This window comes from Toxorhynchites rutilus, chromosome 2, assembly GCF_029784135.1.
Source record: "Toxorhynchites rutilus septentrionalis strain SRP chromosome 2, ASM2978413v1, whole genome shotgun sequence".
NCBI classification, from domain to species: Eukaryota; Metazoa; Arthropoda; class Insecta; order Diptera; family Culicidae; genus Toxorhynchites; species Toxorhynchites rutilus.
This window is the reverse complement of record NC_073745.1, coordinates 201,357,107-201,374,562: the sequence shown is the minus strand read 5'-3', so window position 1 is coordinate 201,374,562 and position 17,456 is coordinate 201,357,107. Positions and strand designations below refer to the sequence as shown.

The following is a 17,456-nucleotide window of genomic DNA, read 5'->3' as shown; positions in this document are numbered from 1 at the left end:
TGTGTAATGTTCTATTTTTAGATATGATAAACATGTGACATGTACACGATTAAAATTCGGCTCTGTTACATCTAAATGCTAATGAGCCTAAAATAAACAAATGGGATAAAAAAAAGTTCCTTCACTTTGACAATTTTTCCTTCCCTTCCTTGAGTGAAAATGAACACAACAAAACAGACAGCTTAAGCAGGACGATCCGTTCAAGTGTGAGACACACATTGGTTTTTATTTATGAAAATTGAAATAAATCGTTTCATCGTTTCAAGTCATTTTAACACAACTGCTACAATATACAATTTTACACTTACACTTGTGCTAAATGTTTCACAATGCATGATCGGTCAATGATATGAAATTTCACGAAACAACCAATATTAATGTTCCAAATTTTATTTATTAGAATTAATTGTATCACCCACCATACTTGCAATATAAAAATGCCTCCGACTTGCATATATTTGCAATGCCGATTTCCCCCAGGTTTTGAAATCACTGTTAGGGAACACATTTCGGTGGGAACAAAGATCCCCATATTTCATGTATTTATTTGTAATGCCGATTTCCTCCAGGCACCTTGGTTTTGAAATCTCTGTTAGGGAACATATTTCGGTGGAAGCAAAAGCTTCCCCTACATTGATGTATTTGCAATGCCGATTTCTCCAGGCACCTTGTTTTTGCAGTCTTGTAGTCATAAAATATATAATTTTATTCATTTTCACTGCAATGAATTGTTATGGAGTGCCCAAAATGATTGATGCAAAACTCTCGTAAAACTATCAGAAAATGACTGAGCAATAATTGTAAGTACATGAGTCGCTGCTTGTGTCGTCAATTTCGACCAATCAGAACTGGGTGTTTCCGCTAGGATGGGGGTTGAGATTTTTCAATTGGTCGATAGTTAGTTACATGACATACATTATTTTATGCAATGTAAACAATTGTTATGGAATGCTGAAATCGATTGTCGCAAAAATCTCATCAATCTATCATGGAATTAATGAGCAATCAGCATTTGAAATTGGACTTTTTTCAAGGTGCGATCTATTTTCGTTTTTCAATTTGTACCCCCAATGTGTTTTCGAAAGACGTAATCCTACGTCAAAATAACCAAGAAAGGTTTTTGAAACCAAGAAATAAAATTGACTTCTTTCGAATTCTTAAGTAATAATATTTGAGATGAATTCGTGAAAATCCACTTTTAATTGACATGAATAGTGAATGCTTGACGAGTTGTAATTGCAGAAAGTTGTGTCATTAAATCGTTTCGAGTTGAGATTTTTACTTCATAAACCTATGGCAAAATTGAGTATCACTTCATTGCATAGCATGTTCATCAAAACAGAGAGCAGTCCAGTGTTCTAGCTTCTTGGTGTATAAGTTTTCTAATGTTTCCTGGCGCGAAGTTTGGCGGGTTTTCGTCTCAGCTGGGCTGGCGAAATTCTCCTCAGCTCGGCAGCTGCTGGTCTTCCGTAAGCATTAGCAGTACTGATGGCAGATCCTCCCTTTCCAGTGCTGTATGCGTTTGCAACAGCAATGGCTCCTCCATTAGTGCTTCCAAAATTGATTGGGAAATAACTACTTGGAAGAGCTGGAACTTTTCCGCCGGCACGACTGACCTGGACCTCTTCTTCGTCTTCATCGGATTCAATCTGAACGGAAACTTTCTTCTTCATATCCGGTACTGCCAACGCTGGAACTGCGGCGGGTTCATCTGCAATCGTTTCATCAGCTTCCTGATCGCTATCGATTGGTGCATCGCTCAGAGTTTCGTCTTCCACTGGGGCAAAATCAGCCTCTGGCAGAGCTTCAACGACAGAATTCACATCCTGCTCATCTTGGACTGGCAGTTCGGCACTTTCAGAATCTGTATTTTCGCAATCTGTCAATTAATTCGAACGTTCGTTGACTAAGTCTTGCTTGGGAGATGTAATAACTTACCCTTCAGATTTGTTCCAGGAGCAATTGCAGCGAAAGCAGAAACTCCAGTGGAACGCTGATCGATGAGCCTCTGTTTATTTTGAGAATGGAATCCATACACAGTCTGCTGACGGGCATTATGTGGTAACGCCTGACGGTAATAGGCAGCTAGCGAATAAAACACATGGATATAATAAATAAGTGATCTCTCGTGATTATCACAAGAAAAATGTATTTAGTTGAATTTCTTTTCATAAGATCACACACCTTTTCGAACTGGGGTTGAGAATCCAACGCTAATCCCGCAGAGGATAACAAATAGAGCCACGAACTTATACATCTTCACTTTTTAAAATTTTCTCCAAATATAGAATTCTTCAAAATTTTAATGTTTTCTACTGATTTCAATTTCCTCCAACTCCAGTTGAAACCCTTGTTCAATAATCAGGAGCTAAACTTATGTAATGCTTAGATAAGTTTCCACCGACTACTGATAATCCTAGTACCAGGATCAGTGGCTTTTATACTAAAGATAGCGAATAGACTATTTAGTATTCATGCAATGTAAGTTACATATTATTGCTTCTGTCATTCCTGTTGTGTTCAGCCTAATTTCGTATAACCAATTTGGTGAGATCGATGGTTATGTTCTATAGCCTCTAGTACCAGCATTTGTTTTGCCGGTTTGCTTCGTTTATTCAACACTAATGAAAGCTGTAATAATGTTCTACACTAACGATATTCAGAAAGTGGTGATATTTACTGTCTCGGCAAGTGTGATCTTTTCAATTATTATCTTGGAATCGGCGTAAGGAATAGACGTTGGTGTATGAAATTTGATCCTGGCCGTAAAACCATTCATTCTTTTATGATTTTATAATATCATACTTTTCATTGTCCTTACAACGTGTAACCATTTTTTCCATTGTAGTTCGAAATCAGAGAACATACGCGAATTATGAATATGGCAGTACGTTGTTTGATAGCAATATTACAATATGCTAGAATATTAATACTCTGCAACTGCTGTGCTTCCAAAAAGTAAAACCATTACAGAACACACCTTCCTGAAAGTCCGGAGGCGGCCACCAATTAACACGTTGAGCCCCGAATTCTTTTGATGTGCTTTCCATTCAACCCGCATTAAGAGCGCTTGTACACTATCGGTGTCGGTCCCAGCTTCATAAGATATTTATTGTATAAAAGAAAAATCAGAAATTCGACTAAAAAGTAGTCACATTTTGAAACATATCCAAAAACAAACCATATTTTTTAACGTTCTTACTTTGCAACAGTAAGTATCTCAGTGATCATCTTTCCTGTCGAGGGGCTCAACGTGTCAATGTTTCAACTTTTACAAGATCAACCATCAGAGTGGTCGTAACTTCTATTATCTCATCTCCTGAGTGTCTCATCTCAGCTCATCTCCTGAGTGTCTGACCTCGTACTGAAAAGGAACTTCACCACCTCATCCTTTTGCGCACGGAAAAAAGGCCGAACTCTAAGCCCATGTGCTGGAATCAATACAAGTAATACTCATACCGCGAGTATGTCTCAAACGGCTCTAACTCAGTGGAGGAATATCATCTCAATTACTGAACTACGGATTTTATTTGAACCTCTGAGGGCAAGCAACCCCTCAGGTAGCACTAAGTCCACCTGACATGATACAATGGAGGCGTATCGTATTGTCTGAATCACGGGTTAGCCTTAGTAGCCTTAGAGTGACTAGATAGGGAAGCTGTCGAACCGCAAGCCGGCCGAACACACGTATGCGGTCTAGTTTGACAAGAAAATAACTAACAAATTATTATTCGATAACGTTTGAAATTAAAAAAATGGATAAAAGTTGCCGATTTTTCATGGGTTTACCTTCACACGCACTGACGAAACTATTCATGCAGAATCAATCATAGTAACCCAAGAGTCAGCAGAAAAAAATTGACAGCTCCATCAGTTGAACTCTAACCGTGATGGCACAAACAGAGAAGCTACACCGTTCAGAAGGGTGCGCGTTTAAAGAATAGTACCCTGCCGCGTCGAAAACGGACATAGTGCGGCACTTTGTGGACGCAGGATGCGCCCGCTCCGGCATCTACAACATCGTATTCGTTTTTGTGAAAAAGTTCGAGAGCTTTTTTCGAAAATTCGATTAGCTCAAAAATTGCTTATGGGACAAAGGTGCGCAGGGAGTCTCGAAGCGTCGAATTTCGGTAGACCTCGGTATTGTTGTATCAGCTCTGAGGAAAATTTTGAGTGCTTTAAGGCACCCTTAAATAATGTCCGGTTGAGCTGAATTTTTGCACAGGTCATTTTTTGGGCCAATAAACAAAATGTACACGTTTCCTTAAATTCGATATTTTTTTTTCCATACCTTCATTGTCCCTCAGGCCCAAGTCCCAAAAGGTTGATTTTCGACCAAAACTTTTTTTTCGAGATGACACCATATCTCCACGTTTCATACATTTTTAAATCATTTGGTATCGAAAAAAATGTTTCGATGTTCTAAATTTCCTTTCGAGGATCAAAAAATCAAAACTTTGAGCGCTTTGAGGTACATCTGCTGTCGCACTGTATAGTGAAAAACGTCGGAAGACTCGGGCTAGTGCACTGAAAGTTAAATTTTCATTTTTCAATTTTCGGCAATGGTTTTGTTTGTATTGGTGAAAGCATCGTTATTTTTTCGACACTGATGCCAGACAACATCATCGAAACAACGATAAAAACCAACCAATAAAATGTTATTACTGAGTCATAGCATTTCATGTCATGAAAATCAATAGAATAAAATTGTGTTGATATCAATACAATTATTATTTTTAAGTTTAATGAGTATATAATGTAAGTTTTAGCAATTTTAATATTGGTTAAGAAAACTGTATTGCAGAGCTCGGAACACTGCCACGGCTGCCTATGCTTTCAAAAACAAAAAAAAAGTATTACATTCAATCAAAATGCCTCGGTCAACGAAAAGAAGGGTTAAGGCTCTCCAACATGAATATGTGAAAACAATACGATCAACGAAGGAAAATATTAAAGAATTATCAACATCGAGTTACTATGCGGAAGAACTTGTTAATAACAAAAGAGCTCAGCTTTGCTCATGTTACACTATACGCGAGCGTATAGAATTTTACTTCATATGCGAATGCACCTTCTATATAGATTTATATTTGCAATTATTCATCAGAACATATCGTATCGTACGCATTTGCCATTTTGTATTAAAATAGGTTTTTGTCTAACTACAAACAAAACTCGATAGGTTCTTGTACTACATTTCGACCATAATAATACCATAAGGGCCAAGACGCGGTGTTCTGGTCAGATCTGGTGGCGGCCCACTACTCGAAACGATCGTTAGAGGAGATGGAGCGGCTGAATATCGATGTGGTACCCAAGTCGGCGACCCCGCCCAACGTCCCCCAGCTGCGTCCCATCGAGTATTCCTGGGCAAACCTGAAGCGTAAGATCTACTCCAACAATTTATTTATCTGTCTTAGTTTTTTTTATCACCATCCGAAAACAGTCCATTTTTAATGCAAACGTTATTACTTTTATTTGGGAGATACGACGAGCGAAGCCGTCTCTATGGTTTACAATTGTTATGGACCAGTTGTTAACATGAAAACATGCGAAAAGTGGTATACTAGGTACCGAAGAAAGAGGAGTTACATGGACTTATCGCGGTCAAGCCAATGTTATCGAAAATGTTGAGCAGGGCCTTGATGACGTTAAGGATAATTCAAGACAGTCAATGAGGTCTTTGGCAAGGAGATATCGGTGTTCACATGGAAGTCATGGAAGGACATGGAAGCGGTTAGCGTCAAACATTATCAGGTCATCATGTCGGGGGATTTTCGTCAAGGAAATTTCTTCCGACACGTACAGAGGTCTCGCGTATTGTAGAGCTTGCCACTCCAGAATACATAAAAGGCGTGCCGTGTGTAGTGGTTCCGCCACGTACACCTCTTACGCAGGCTGACGAGACTGTGTTCCGTCTTGCGTTCCACCAAATACGGTCAACGATTTGTCTTTTGAACAATCACCCTCCCAAGACACCCCTGGATACGGGAAAAATACAGAAGAAAAAATGTTGGCACCCGGGGTATCCTTCATCGGAGGGTGGTTCTTGACCAGCACTGGTACCGATTCCGGTGAGTGAAAATTTCCCCATCGAACGAGTTTTTTTTTATCTGTATTATAGTGATTTTCAACTCATTTGGCTGGTTCGTCACTTTTACTTCCATTTTTGGAAGTATGTCGGGAGTGAGAATTGAACTCGTGACCTTTAGGAGGCATGGATGTTACCACTACGCCAGATCGCCTCCTCATCAAACGAGGTGTGCATCCTGTTGTAATTGAAAGAAGGAGATGGCATGGTATGCATATATTAACGTGTAATGGTGTCCAATGATCACAACTTTCCCAACACTTCTGGGGCCCTATAGAGAGATGACGCATGCATTGAAAAAATAGCTAATTTCAAATGGCGATAAAAAACTACAAAAGTCAATTCAATGGACCAAATTTTCCTTCAATCATACCTAGCCTTCTAAAAAAAATGCTTCGATTACCTTATCAATCATATAACTTTTTTTAATGCAGAACAAAACATTAAGGCAAGTGTTAAGCGGCAGGCACGGCTGTTCGGATTTGGCAAGGCGGAAGCTCGAATCAATATTTTTCTCTGTATGATATTGATAGACCTACTAAAATATTTTTTTCAAATAAAAAAACTGCACCAAACTACACTCATATTTCTTCGATCAAATCTTGATCGTTCCACCCTTTATTTGAAATGATTTTGCGGTAAGTCACTTTGGACTATGATAAAAAGTGAACGATTTTTAAATTGCAAAATTAAAACGCTGATCGGTTTGAGTTTTTTTTTTACTTTATAAACCTGCGGAAAACTTGAGTATCACTTGATAGCATGGAATGTTCTTCATCTTTTACATGTTTTCTAATATTTTCTGGCGCGAAGCTTTGCGGGTTTTCGTCTCAGCTGGACTGGCGAAATTCTCCTCAGCGCAGCTGCTGCTGGTCTTCCGTATGCATTAGCAGTACTGATGGCAGATCCTCCCTTTCCAGTGCTGTATGCGTTTGCAACAGCAATGGCTCCTCCATTGGTGCTTCCAAAATTGATTGGGAAATAACTATTTGGAAGAGCTGGAACTTTTCCGCCGGCACGACTGACCTGGACCTCTTCTTCGTCTTCATCGGATTCAATCTGAACGGAAACTTTCTTCTTCATATCCGGTACTGCCAACGCTGGAACTGCGGCGGGTTCATTTGCAATCGTTCCATCAGCTTCCTGATCGCTATCGATTGGTGCATCGTTCAGAGTTTCGTCTTCCACTGGGACAAAATCAGCCTCCGGGAGAGCTTCAACAACAGAATTCACATCCTGCTCATCTTGGGCTGGCAGTTCGGCACTTTCAGAATCTGTATTTTCGCAATCTGTCAATTAATTCGAACGTTCGTTGACTAAGTCTTGCTTGGGAGATGTAATAACTTACCCTTCAGATTTGTTCCAGGAGCAATTGCAGCGAAAGCAGAAACTCCAGTGGAACGCTGATCGATGAGCCTCTGTTTATTTTGAGAATGGAATCCATACACAGTCTGCTGACGGGCATTATGTGGTAACGCCTGACGGTAATAGGCAGCTAGCGAATAAAACACATGGATATAATAAATAAGTGATCTCTCGTGATTATCACAAGAAAAATGTATTTAGTTGAAGTTCTTTTCATAAGATCACACACCTTTTCGAACTGGGGTTGAAAATCCAACGCTAATCCCGCAGAGGACAACAAATAGAGCCACGAACTTATACATCTTCACTTTTTAAAATTTTCTCCAAATATAGAATTCTTCAAAATTTTAATGTTTTCCACTGATTTCAATTTCAACTCCAGTTGAAACCCTTGTTCAATAATCAGGAGCTAAACTTCTGTAATGCTTAGATAAGTTTCCACCGACTACTGATAATTCTAACATAAGGATCAGTGGCTTTTATACTAAAGATTGCGTAAAGACTATTTAGTATTCATACAATGTAAATTATTATCGTTTCTGTTGTTCCCTTTTTGTATAGCCTAATTCCGCATGGACAATTCGATGTGATCTATGGTTATTCTCTGTAGCCTATAGTTTCAAGATTTATTTGATCGGTTTCTTACAGATTCATGTTCTTTTGACGATCGATCATTTTAACACTATTGAAAGCTGTGATAATATTCGATATTTGGTTCGGTTTCGATATTTGAAAAGTAGTAGTATTCACCGTTTCGGCAAGTGTAATGTACACATAAATCATCTAAGAATTGGCGGAAGAAATGGATCGCTTGACCGATGAAGGGAGTGGCAAAGAAAGTGAATGAGTAAATGATTGCCAGAAACTTGTTTTTAATATTAATATTCAACGTATTATTTTGATATGGAAAAATCTTTAAAAAAAACTCAAAAATTAATGCTAATCCATGGCATAAACCAAACTTTAATTTGAAATAAAAGTTTCATCGAAATTCGAATTCTAAGTGTGTTTTATTTCAATTTACTTTCGGAATTTAAAGTTGGAAAACCCTGTATATATTAGGCTGTCAAAAAAGTCCTGCAGTATTTCCGCGAGGTGTCGTTGTAAGCGCGTAGTTCTAGTTGTATTCATTGTATCGAGTCATACTATAGCTTGTTGGAAATGTATTTTTGCGCGCTATAATATAGTCCTTGACAGTGTTTTGTTTGGTTAAGTCGTTCGTGAGTTATAGTGTCGCAAATATGGAGCAAAATAAAGAGAAAATCCGACATATTTTACAGTACTACTATGACAAAGGCAAAAATGCATCTCAAGCTGCCAATAAAATTTGTGCAGTTTATGGACCCGATACAGTTTCCATTTCCACCGCACAACGATGGTTTCAACGTTTTCGTTCTGGTGTAGAGGTCGTCGAAGATGCGCCACGCTCCGGAAGGCCTGTCGTCGAAATTTGCGACAAAATCGCTGAATTAGCCGAGAAAAACCGGCATAGTAGCAGCCGTAGCATCGGCCAAGAGCTGGGGATAAGTCATCAAACCGTTATTAACCATTTGAAGAAGCTTGGATTCACAAAGAAGCTCGATGTATGGGTGCCACACACGTTGACGCAAAAAAACATCTTTGACCGTATCGACGCATGTGAATCGCTGCTGAATCGTAACAAAATCGACCCGTTTCTGAAGCGGATGGTGATTGGCGATGAAAAGTGGGTCACTTACGACAACGTGAAGCGCAAACGGTCGTGGTCGAAGCCCACTGAAACGGCTCAGACGGTGGCCAAGCCCTCATTAACGGCCAGGAAGGTTCTGCTGTGTGTTTGGTGGGATTGTCAAGGAATAATCTATTATGAGCTGCTTCCCTATGGCCAAACGCTCAATTCGGACCTGTACTGCCAACAACTGGCCCGCTTGAAGGTAGCACTCATGAAGAAGAGGCCATCTTTGATAAACAGAGGCCGCATTGTCTTCCATCAGGACAACGCCAGGCCACACACTTCTTTGGTGACGCGCCAGAAGCTCCGGGAGCTCGGATGGGAGGTTCTTTTGCATCCGCCGTATAGTCCGGACCTTGCACCAAGTGACTACCACCTGTTTTTGTCCATGGCGAACGAGCTAGGTAGTCAGAAGTTAGCCACAAAAGTGGCCTGTGAAAATTGGCTATCCGAGTTTTTTGCCAATAAGGAAGCGAGCTTCTATAACAGGGGTATTATGAAGTTGGCATCTCGTTGGGAACAAGTCATCGAACAAAACGGCGCATATTTGACTTAAAACAGATTTTTTTTTATTAAATCGTTTATTTAATAAATTTAATAATATACAGGCTCAGTTACATAAGTTTAAATGAGCCAAACTCCTGACTGTATTGTTACAAGTATTTATAAACATTTTTCCTTAATTCTAATGTTAATGGTGTAGAAAACCGATTACTCGCGGTCTACTCGAGTTTAGAAGGGTGACATATTTTCTTCAGGAAAAGGAAGGGATAAGAGGATATGTTGACAATGTTCACTCTCACATTCACACTCACATTCATTACACTCAATTCTTAGGCCTATCTTATATCTAATATGTTTTTACATTTCACCTTATTCTATTGTTAATAAGAAGGGATTTGATTTCTCGCGAAGGAAAAGGAAAAAGAGAATATAAGGATATAAGGACAATCACACACGAAGTTCGATAACTTTTAGGAAGACATATATTTGGGACATGTAATCAAGGTCTAACCGAGCAAACACATCTCTCACCGGCACATTGGGCTGCCTTCCTCTGGAGAGTTCTCTAAATTTGATCTGGCAACATGATACTCCTCGCACGACCAAACAACGTGTTCGATGTCGTGGTAACCTTGGCCACAGGCACAGATATTGCTGTCGGCGAGATCAAAACGAAAGAGTAGCGCGTTTAACAAACAGTGATTGGACATGAGTCGGGAGAAGGTGCGAAGAAAGTCCCTACTCAAGTCCAGACTTTTGAACCATGGTTTGAGGCTAACCTTAGGGATAATTGAGTGGAGCCACCGGCCCAATTCATCTTCGTTCCATTTGCGTTGCCAGTTAACAATGGTATTTTTACGAACTAAAGAATAAAATTCATTGAAGGCGATTTGACGCTGATAAATTTCGCCTTCAATTGCACCTACCTTTGCTAATGAGTCAGCCCTCTCATTACCCGGAATTGAGCAATGTGAAGGGACCCAGACAAAGGTAATGACATAACAGCGTCTAGTTAAAGCACTCAAAATTTCTCGTATTCTCTCAAGGAAGTACGGCGAGTGCTTTTCCGGCCTCACTGAACGGATAGCTTCGACAGAGCTAAGACTATCCGTTACAATGTAATAGTGTTCAACAGGTCGTGAGGCGACGCTGTCCAGCGCCCAGGGTATTGCTGCCAATTCAGCAACATACACTGAGCAAGGATTCTGAAGACTGTGGGAGGTGCTATTCGTTGAACACTCCAAATCCTGTGGACTTATTCATAAAGGACCCATCAGTGAAATACATATTATCACAATTGATACGCCCATACTTTGCATTGAATGATAATCTGGAATTCCATGGATTTTCTCCTTCATGAACAGATCAAAATGTACAGAGGAATTGATGTAGTCAGGAAAACAAACACGGTTGGGAATATACGAAGAAGGATCAACCTGCATGGAGATGAATTCATGATATGAACTCATGAAGTCAGAATGAAAACTTAGCTCGATGAACTGTTCAAAATTCCCAATCACCACTGGATTCATAACCTTACACCGGATGAGGAACCGAAGATATAGTAAATTGAAGCGATCTTTTAGTGGGAGTACGCCTGCCAAAACCTCGAGACTCATGGTATGCGTTGAGGGCATACATCCCAACGCAATACGGAGACAAAGATACTGGATTCGCCCGAGTTTAATGAGGTGTGTTTTGGCAACTGATTGAAAACAGAAATGATCATACTTCATCACTGATATCGATACAACATTATAAGATCTTCGGGATGGGCTCCCCACCAAGTGCCGGTAATTGTACGGAGAAAGTTGATTCTTTGTTGACATTTTTTACTCAGATACCTAATATGGGCCTCCCAAGTACATTTGGAGTCGAACCAGACCCCAAGATACTTGAATGACATAGCATGAGTGATCGGTTTACTCAAAAGTTGAAGCTTTGGTTTTGCTGGTCTACGCCTCCTAGAAAAAACCACCATCTCTGTTTTCTCCGTGGAGATTCGATCCCTAGCCCAATGGCCCAGGTTGAAAAATTGTTCAAAGTATCTTGTAAGGGTTCTTGCAGGTTGGATTCTTTTGATCCTACGACAGACACTACTGCAAGTTGTCTTAAGCTGCAATTTTGTGTAAGGCAATTGTCAATTGTCAAAAGTGTAATTTGTCTGACAAAACCTCTATTGAAACAGAATCAAAGGCCTCTTTGATGTCCAAGAATACTGGAGCCATTTGTTTTTTTTTCGGCGTAAGCCATTTGGATTTCTGAAGAAAGCAACGCAAGACAATCATTCGTCTCCTTGCCCCTGCGGAACCCATGTTGTGTATCTGAGAGTAAGCCATTCGTTCAACCCAAAAGCACGCGGAAGCGGGTTTTTGAATAGCTATGATTCGCACTTGTCTCCAATCATCTGAAACAATATTATGCTCCAGAAACCGATTGAATAAATTCAACAAGCAATGTTTCGCCACATCAGAGAGGTTTTTCAACAAGTTGAACTTCATTCTATCCGTTCCTGGAGCCGTATTGTTACAAGAAAGGAGAGCAAGAGATCGTACCTACCTTGTGGTATATCTCGATCAGTTTTTCGCACGGGAGCGGAATCGGGACAAACCTTCCGTGTAAAATCAAAAATCCATCGATGTGAATATTCTTCGCTTTCATTCGATGAAGAGCGATGAAGAGCGATTGATTGGCAAGTGGTCACTACCGTTGGGGTTCTGGATTACATTCCAATCGGAATCTAACGATAGTGAATTCGCGCAAAGCGAGAGGTCAAGAGCACTTGGGTTAGCAGGAGGTTTAGGTACACGTGTTGTTTCCCCAGTATTCAAAACGGTCATATTGAAGCTGTTACAAAGGTCATATATCAACAATGAACGATTGTCGTCGTACTGTTCCCCCCAGGTAGTTCCGTGAGAGTTGAAGTCTCCCAAGATTAATCGTGGCTCAGGAAGGAGTGAGCACATGTCAACAAGTTGCTTGCGGCTAACCGCAGCTCTCGGAGGCCAGAACACCTGATTTTTATATGAGTCGATAACAAGAGAGGAAACGACTTTAAATCTCATCTAATGACAATTATAGTCACGCCTTCACGAGAAAGCCGTCATTAGATTAAAATCTTGTGCAATGGCCCGTTTTCATTTTTTTTTTGAAAAACATTTTCCGAATATGTACTGGATTACGAAACATAGAACACTTGAGTACCCTGCTTCGGGACACGGTGCTTGGCTGTGGTTGAAATAGAGTATAGTATCTGTCCTGGGATAAGCTTTCCGAGTCAGTTGAGTTTTATTAGAAAACAGAAAAATGTGCAGAAATGTAGGACCACTTCTTCAAAGAATCAAAGGCCACCGGAAAGGAACGAATTAACCCCATCAATGATTTTGAAGGTAGTTTTGTTGTTGTTCTAAAGTCGTAAGTTTAGTTTCTTTGTGAAGAAGTAATAATGTACTCAAATGTACTCGATAATTATCATAGTATCCACGACCGTGGCAAATTTGTATACTCGTATTGGGTACTGTTAATTTGGGACTCAAACCATTTATGAGGGATTTGTTATTCAATGCAACTGGAGAATTGAACCAAATGTGGTTTTTATCTTTTTTTTTTTGAGTGGAATTGAAATAGAACTCCGAAGGTTGCTTGGGAGATGGAAGAAGTTTGAGCTAGGAGAAGGGAAATATTTTCATGTTTGTGTTGATTCATTCTGTTTCATTCAGTGATTTCAAACTAAAAACGGACAAAACAAATTCGTACTAAAAATAAATGATACTTAACTGTCGATTTTAAATTCATTATATTTGAGATGGTTTTACGACAAGTCATTTTGGTTTATAATAAATAGTGAATGCTTGCTAAATTGCAGAATTGAAACGTTAAGATTTTCACTTCATAAACCTACGGCAAAGTTGAGTATCACTTGATAGCATGGGATGTTTTCCCTGTTTTATATGTTTCCTAATGTTTCCTGGCGCGAAGCTTGGCGGGTTTTCGTCTCAGCTGGACTAGAACTGGAACTCTTCTCAGTTCAGCGGCTGCTGGGCTTCCGTAAGCGTTAGAAGTACTCGTGGCTGATCCTCCCTTTCCGGTGCTGTACGAGTTGGCGACAGCAATGGCTCCTCCATTGGTGCTTCCAAAATTGATTGGGAAATAACTATTTGGGAGAGCTGGAACTTTGGTGCCGCGACGACTGACTTGAACCTCTTCTTCGTCTTCGTCGGATTCAGTCTGAACGAAAACCTTCTTCTCGTTTTCCGATACTGCCACCGGGATCACGGCGGGAACTGCAGGTAAGAAAGCTGGAGCAGCGGCGGGTTCATAAGCATTCGTTTCGTCAGCTTCCTGATCACTATCGGTTGGTACATCGCTCAAAGTTTCGTCTTCGGCTGGAAAAACATCGGACTCCGGCAGAGCTTCAGCAAAAGAATGCACATCCTGGTCATCTTGAGCTGGCAGTTCCGCACTTTCAGCATCTGTAGTTTTGCAATCTATTAATTAATTGTAAACGTTCATTGGCCAAGTCTTGCTTGGGATATGTGATAACTTACTCTTTAGATATGATCCGGGAGCCATGTTCCCGACAGCAAAGGCAGAAACTCCAGTGGAACGATGATCGTTTTGCCTCTGTTGGTTTTGATAATGGAATCCATACATAGTCTGCTGACGGGCCATATACGGCAATGTCTGTCGCTGATATACGATAGCTAGTGATTGAAACACATTGATAGTACAGATTAGTAATCACTCGAACTCGAACACGAAAACTATATATTTAATCGAAGTCCTTTTCATAAGATCACACACCTTTTCGAACTGGGGTTGAGAATCCAGCGCTGATCCCGCACAGGATAACAAATAGAGCCACGAATTTATGCATCTTCACTATTTTTTTCAGTTTATCCAAAAGATGATATTTTTAAATTTTTTTATTGATTCCACTTGGTCTCTCAATGAAACCCCGGTTCAATGATCAGGAGCTAAACTTAATGCTTGGCTAAGTTTCCACCGACTACTGATAATCCTAAAATCGGGATCAGTTGCTTATATACCAAAGATAGCGCAAAAACTATTTGGTATTCATGCAATGTAAATTATTATTGCTTCTGTCGTTCCCGTTTGTGTACAGCCCAATTTCGCATGGCCAATTTGGTGAGATCTATGGTTATTTTCTGCAGCCTACAGTGTCAGAATTTATTTCGCCAGTTTCTTATACATTCATGTTTCTCTGACGATCGGTGTTTCGTCACCTGTGACGTCGTCAATGTGATAGTGTTCTACGCTGATGATTTTTGGGAGGTGGTGAATAGAGTGGATTTTTATAGGCTCATCAAATTTTATCTGTTCTTTGGTCATTTTAGAATCGGTGGAAACGAGAAGTACAATAGATTACTTTGCTGACGACAAATTGGCAAGTATTTGGTAAAAGCGCTGGTTGCATTTCAGTTAATCGATAAGGTAATGCTGATCGTAAGGCATGAGAATGGTTATCAATCACGAAATTTAGGAACGATAAAAATGAGACGAAGTGCCAAAAAACAGGAAATTAAACATTTCATCTTCGTCTCCCTCCATCATATTTGTTGAAAAAGGTAGACTATTCAAAAAAATTTTGCTCGTCATACGAATGCCCCAAAATTATTGTTTTTTCAAGTTGGTCTTCAAAACTTCTTCAGTTTTTCCCAGAATTTTTAATAGAAGCTACGGCATGAATCTATTCACCGTCTGTGTAATACTTAACTATTCACTGGTTGTGATTCGACATCTGTTTTTTATACCGGCCAGCCTCTGTGATGCTTGATACATCCACAATGTTCCCGCAATTCAGCTGTTTTATGTGTATGCATTCCTAGTAATATTTTTATTTATTCGTGGATTGTTTTTAGTGATCTCTGATTAGCAGATTAATCTTTCTCGGTTTAGTTTTTATCTCTTCAGACTATTCTTTCGCGTTTATCCTCTTTTTCTTCTTCTTCTTTTTCTTCATCATCTTCTTCTTATTCTCTAATGACACTATTTATTACTAGAAAACGTGGTATTTACTGTTTCATTTGAGATTACTACGAAAAATGAAATGCCTTGTTTATATTTCGAATGACAGGACGGATAAAGTACGGCTAAACTTGGATTTTTTTTATTTCACATTGTTGAACCGTATGTACCTAACGTAAATAAACTTTGGTAAAATTTTACGGGTCGTTTCTAAAGCAAGCACTTTGATTGTAAGCAAAGTAAGTTTACGATCGTGGTTTTAAGGTTTTTCCGCCGATTAAAGAAAAATTTCGTGTATTGTGCAGTGATGTTCTGTTCGCCGACAGAAGAGGATCCCTTTTATGCAGCGAAACAATAAATTAAATAAATTGCATTCAAGTCTTTGCATGTTGTGTGGGGTGACATGGACACGTTTCTGGGGGGGAATTGGTCAGACAGGTGTGAGACTTTTCTTTGGTCTAATTGATGCCAGATGCCGCGGAATTACAAAAAAGGATGGACAAACAACGTTGAAAAAGGAACACTGGAAGAGCAACGCAGGCCATTAAGGACGGATTTTCTTTGTTTGTTTGGAAATGCTCGAACAACAGTGAAAAGAATCGTGCAGAACTCGAACTGATCTCAATGCAATTTTTCTGGTCTGGCTTCTGGACAAGACACCTGCTATCGATCTCAGAACGCTGTTACTGATTGTAATATTATCCTGAATTACTTTACAAAAAAAGTATGTTTTTTTTTCGATGAAACACACACATGACCAAATTATTCCACAAACTGTCCAAATCACCCCATATCAAATTTTAATGTCCATCTCTTCAATTTTATTATATATTTGGTAGTTTGAAGCTTGATATGATGAATAAACATTATTGATTGAGAGAAAACAGGTGTAGCTCAGTGTACAATGTGTCTTTTTTTATTTAGACCGTATTGGTTTGGAAATATAAGGCGATTTGGGGGTCCAAAGTGCTCCCACTTACCCTACTGCGGTAAAAAAATGGAGTCAAAACGGTCGAATGAAGAACTGAGATGGGTTTATATATTTCATTTTATGAACATTGTTAAATAATGCTTCAAATAACATATGGTCAGCATTAATATTGCTAAGGAACACAGTCATTCCAATGGAAGCTGCTGAGTTAGAATAGGAAAAAATCGAAGACCAAAGCAGCCAAAGTTCACGTGCAAGCTGTCAGAAATTAATCGAACATTCAAAATTGTGGAACCTTTCGGCATCCGTGAGATACATGAGTACCATCATAGCGCTACAAAAAAAAATCAAATATACGTAACCCGTGGTGTCGGGGTATAACCGTGTAAAATTTAATTTTTTTTTTTTTTTTAACCACTTATATTGGTAGCCTTCCTTTTGAAGGGCTAACCGTACTAATAGTCCAACATATGACAACACCAAACACGGTTTCTTTCACAACATTACAGTCTACATCGGATATACATTAAACACTCTATTTACATTAACATAATACATAACATAACATTAAAAACAATAATTAATTGCAGCCGGTATTTAGGATTCCATCCGATCGGGAGAAACGGGTCCAACCACACACTTCAATGATGATGGCTTATTCTCTTCCTAAAGATGATTCGCTCTTCGTCGAGTGGAGTGACGTAGCCTCTTCTCACGATGTAGATAGTGATTGCCTCCGAAATAATTGCTCTTGTTTACATTCTCCTGATTATTTTCGAACTCATGCAAGAGAAGACAGCTTCCTTCCAAGTCAGGGCTGTAGCCTAGGGCTATTTCCAGACATCCTCACCCACCCAGAAATAGCG

General features: G+C 39.6%; 3 protein-coding genes across 6 annotated transcripts; all 3 read right to left on the bottom strand.

The window, feature by feature from the left end:
* Nucleotides 1-1,274: 1,274 nt before the first annotated feature.
* LOC129771746 (uncharacterized) lies at nucleotides 1,275-2,319 on the bottom strand. Of its 2 annotated transcripts, none has more exons than XM_055775743.1 (3): nucleotides 2,185-2,319; nucleotides 1,939-2,085; nucleotides 1,275-1,879 (listed from the first exon to the last, which is right to left on the bottom strand). In XM_055775743.1, exons 1-3 carry the CDS (start codon nucleotides 2,255-2,257, stop codon nucleotides 1,383-1,385), a joined length of 717 nt encoding a protein of 238 aa, XP_055631718.1. In that variant the 5' UTR covers nucleotides 2,258-2,319; the 3' UTR covers nucleotides 1,275-1,382. The 2 variants fall into 2 exon arrangements, with proteins under 2 accessions (XP_055631718.1, XP_055631719.1); XM_055775744.1 differs by having other exon boundaries at nucleotides 1,275-1,864.
* Nucleotides 2,320-6,801: 4,482 nt separating this feature from the next.
* LOC129771345 (uncharacterized) lies at nucleotides 6,802-7,891 on the bottom strand. Of its 2 annotated transcripts, none has more exons than XM_055774885.1 (3): nucleotides 7,686-7,891; nucleotides 7,440-7,586; nucleotides 6,802-7,380 (listed from the first exon to the last, which is right to left on the bottom strand). In XM_055774885.1, exons 1-3 carry the CDS (start codon nucleotides 7,756-7,758, stop codon nucleotides 6,884-6,886), a joined length of 717 nt encoding a protein of 238 aa, XP_055630860.1. In that variant the 5' UTR covers nucleotides 7,759-7,891; the 3' UTR covers nucleotides 6,802-6,883. The 2 variants fall into 2 exon arrangements, with proteins under 2 accessions (XP_055630860.1, XP_055630861.1); XM_055774886.1 differs by having other exon boundaries at nucleotides 6,802-7,365.
* Nucleotides 7,892-13,487: 5,596 nt separating this feature from the next.
* Nucleotides 13,488-14,670, bottom strand: LOC129770978 (uncharacterized). 2 transcript variants are annotated; one of them, XM_055774197.1, is made up of 3 exons: nucleotides 14,475-14,670; nucleotides 14,219-14,374; nucleotides 13,488-14,158 (listed from the first exon to the last, which is right to left on the bottom strand). In XM_055774197.1, the coding sequence occupies exons 1-3, from the start codon at nucleotides 14,545-14,547 to the stop codon at nucleotides 13,629-13,631; spliced, it is 759 nt and encodes a 252-aa protein (XP_055630172.1). In that variant the 5' UTR covers nucleotides 14,548-14,670; the 3' UTR covers nucleotides 13,488-13,628. The 2 variants fall into 2 exon arrangements, with proteins under 2 accessions (XP_055630172.1, XP_055630173.1); XM_055774198.1 differs by having other exon boundaries at nucleotides 13,488-14,143.
* Nucleotides 14,671-17,456: the final 2,786 nt, after the last annotated feature.

What these genes read in the sequence shown, in the direction of transcription:
- LOC129770978 (XM_055774197.1), bottom strand. Translation starts at nt 14,547, where the DNA reads ATGCATAAATTCGTGGCTCTATTTGTTATCCTGTGCGGGATCAGCGCT. An exon ending in CTCAACCCCAGTTCGAAAAG is followed by an intron (nt 14,375 to 14,474) that starts GTGTGTGATCTT and finishes TTCAATCACTAG; the next exon opens with CTATCGTATATCAGCGACAG. An exon ending in TCCCGGATCATATCTAAAGA is followed by an intron (nt 14,159 to 14,218) that starts GTAAGTTATCAC and finishes ATTAATTAATAG; the next exon opens with ATTGCAAAACTACAGATGCT.
- LOC129771345 (XM_055774885.1), bottom strand. Translation starts at nt 7,758, where the DNA reads ATGTATAAGTTCGTGGCTCTATTTGTTGTCCTCTGCGGGATTAGCGTT. An exon ending in TTCAACCCCAGTTCGAAAAG is followed by an intron (nt 7,587 to 7,685) that starts GTGTGTGATCTT and finishes TTTATTCGCTAG; the next exon opens with CTGCCTATTACCGTCAGGCG. An exon ending in TCCTGGAACAAATCTGAAGG is followed by an intron (nt 7,381 to 7,439) that starts GTAAGTTATTAC and finishes ATTAATTGACAG; the next exon opens with ATTGCGAAAATACAGATTCT.
- LOC129771746 (XM_055775743.1), bottom strand. Translation starts at nt 2,257, where the DNA reads ATGTATAAGTTCGTGGCTCTATTTGTTATCCTCTGCGGGATTAGCGTT. An exon ending in CTCAACCCCAGTTCGAAAAG is followed by an intron (nt 2,086 to 2,184) that starts GTGTGTGATCTT and finishes TTTATTCGCTAG; the next exon opens with CTGCCTATTACCGTCAGGCG. An exon ending in TCCTGGAACAAATCTGAAGG is followed by an intron (nt 1,880 to 1,938) that starts GTAAGTTATTAC and finishes ATTAATTGACAG; the next exon opens with ATTGCGAAAATACAGATTCT.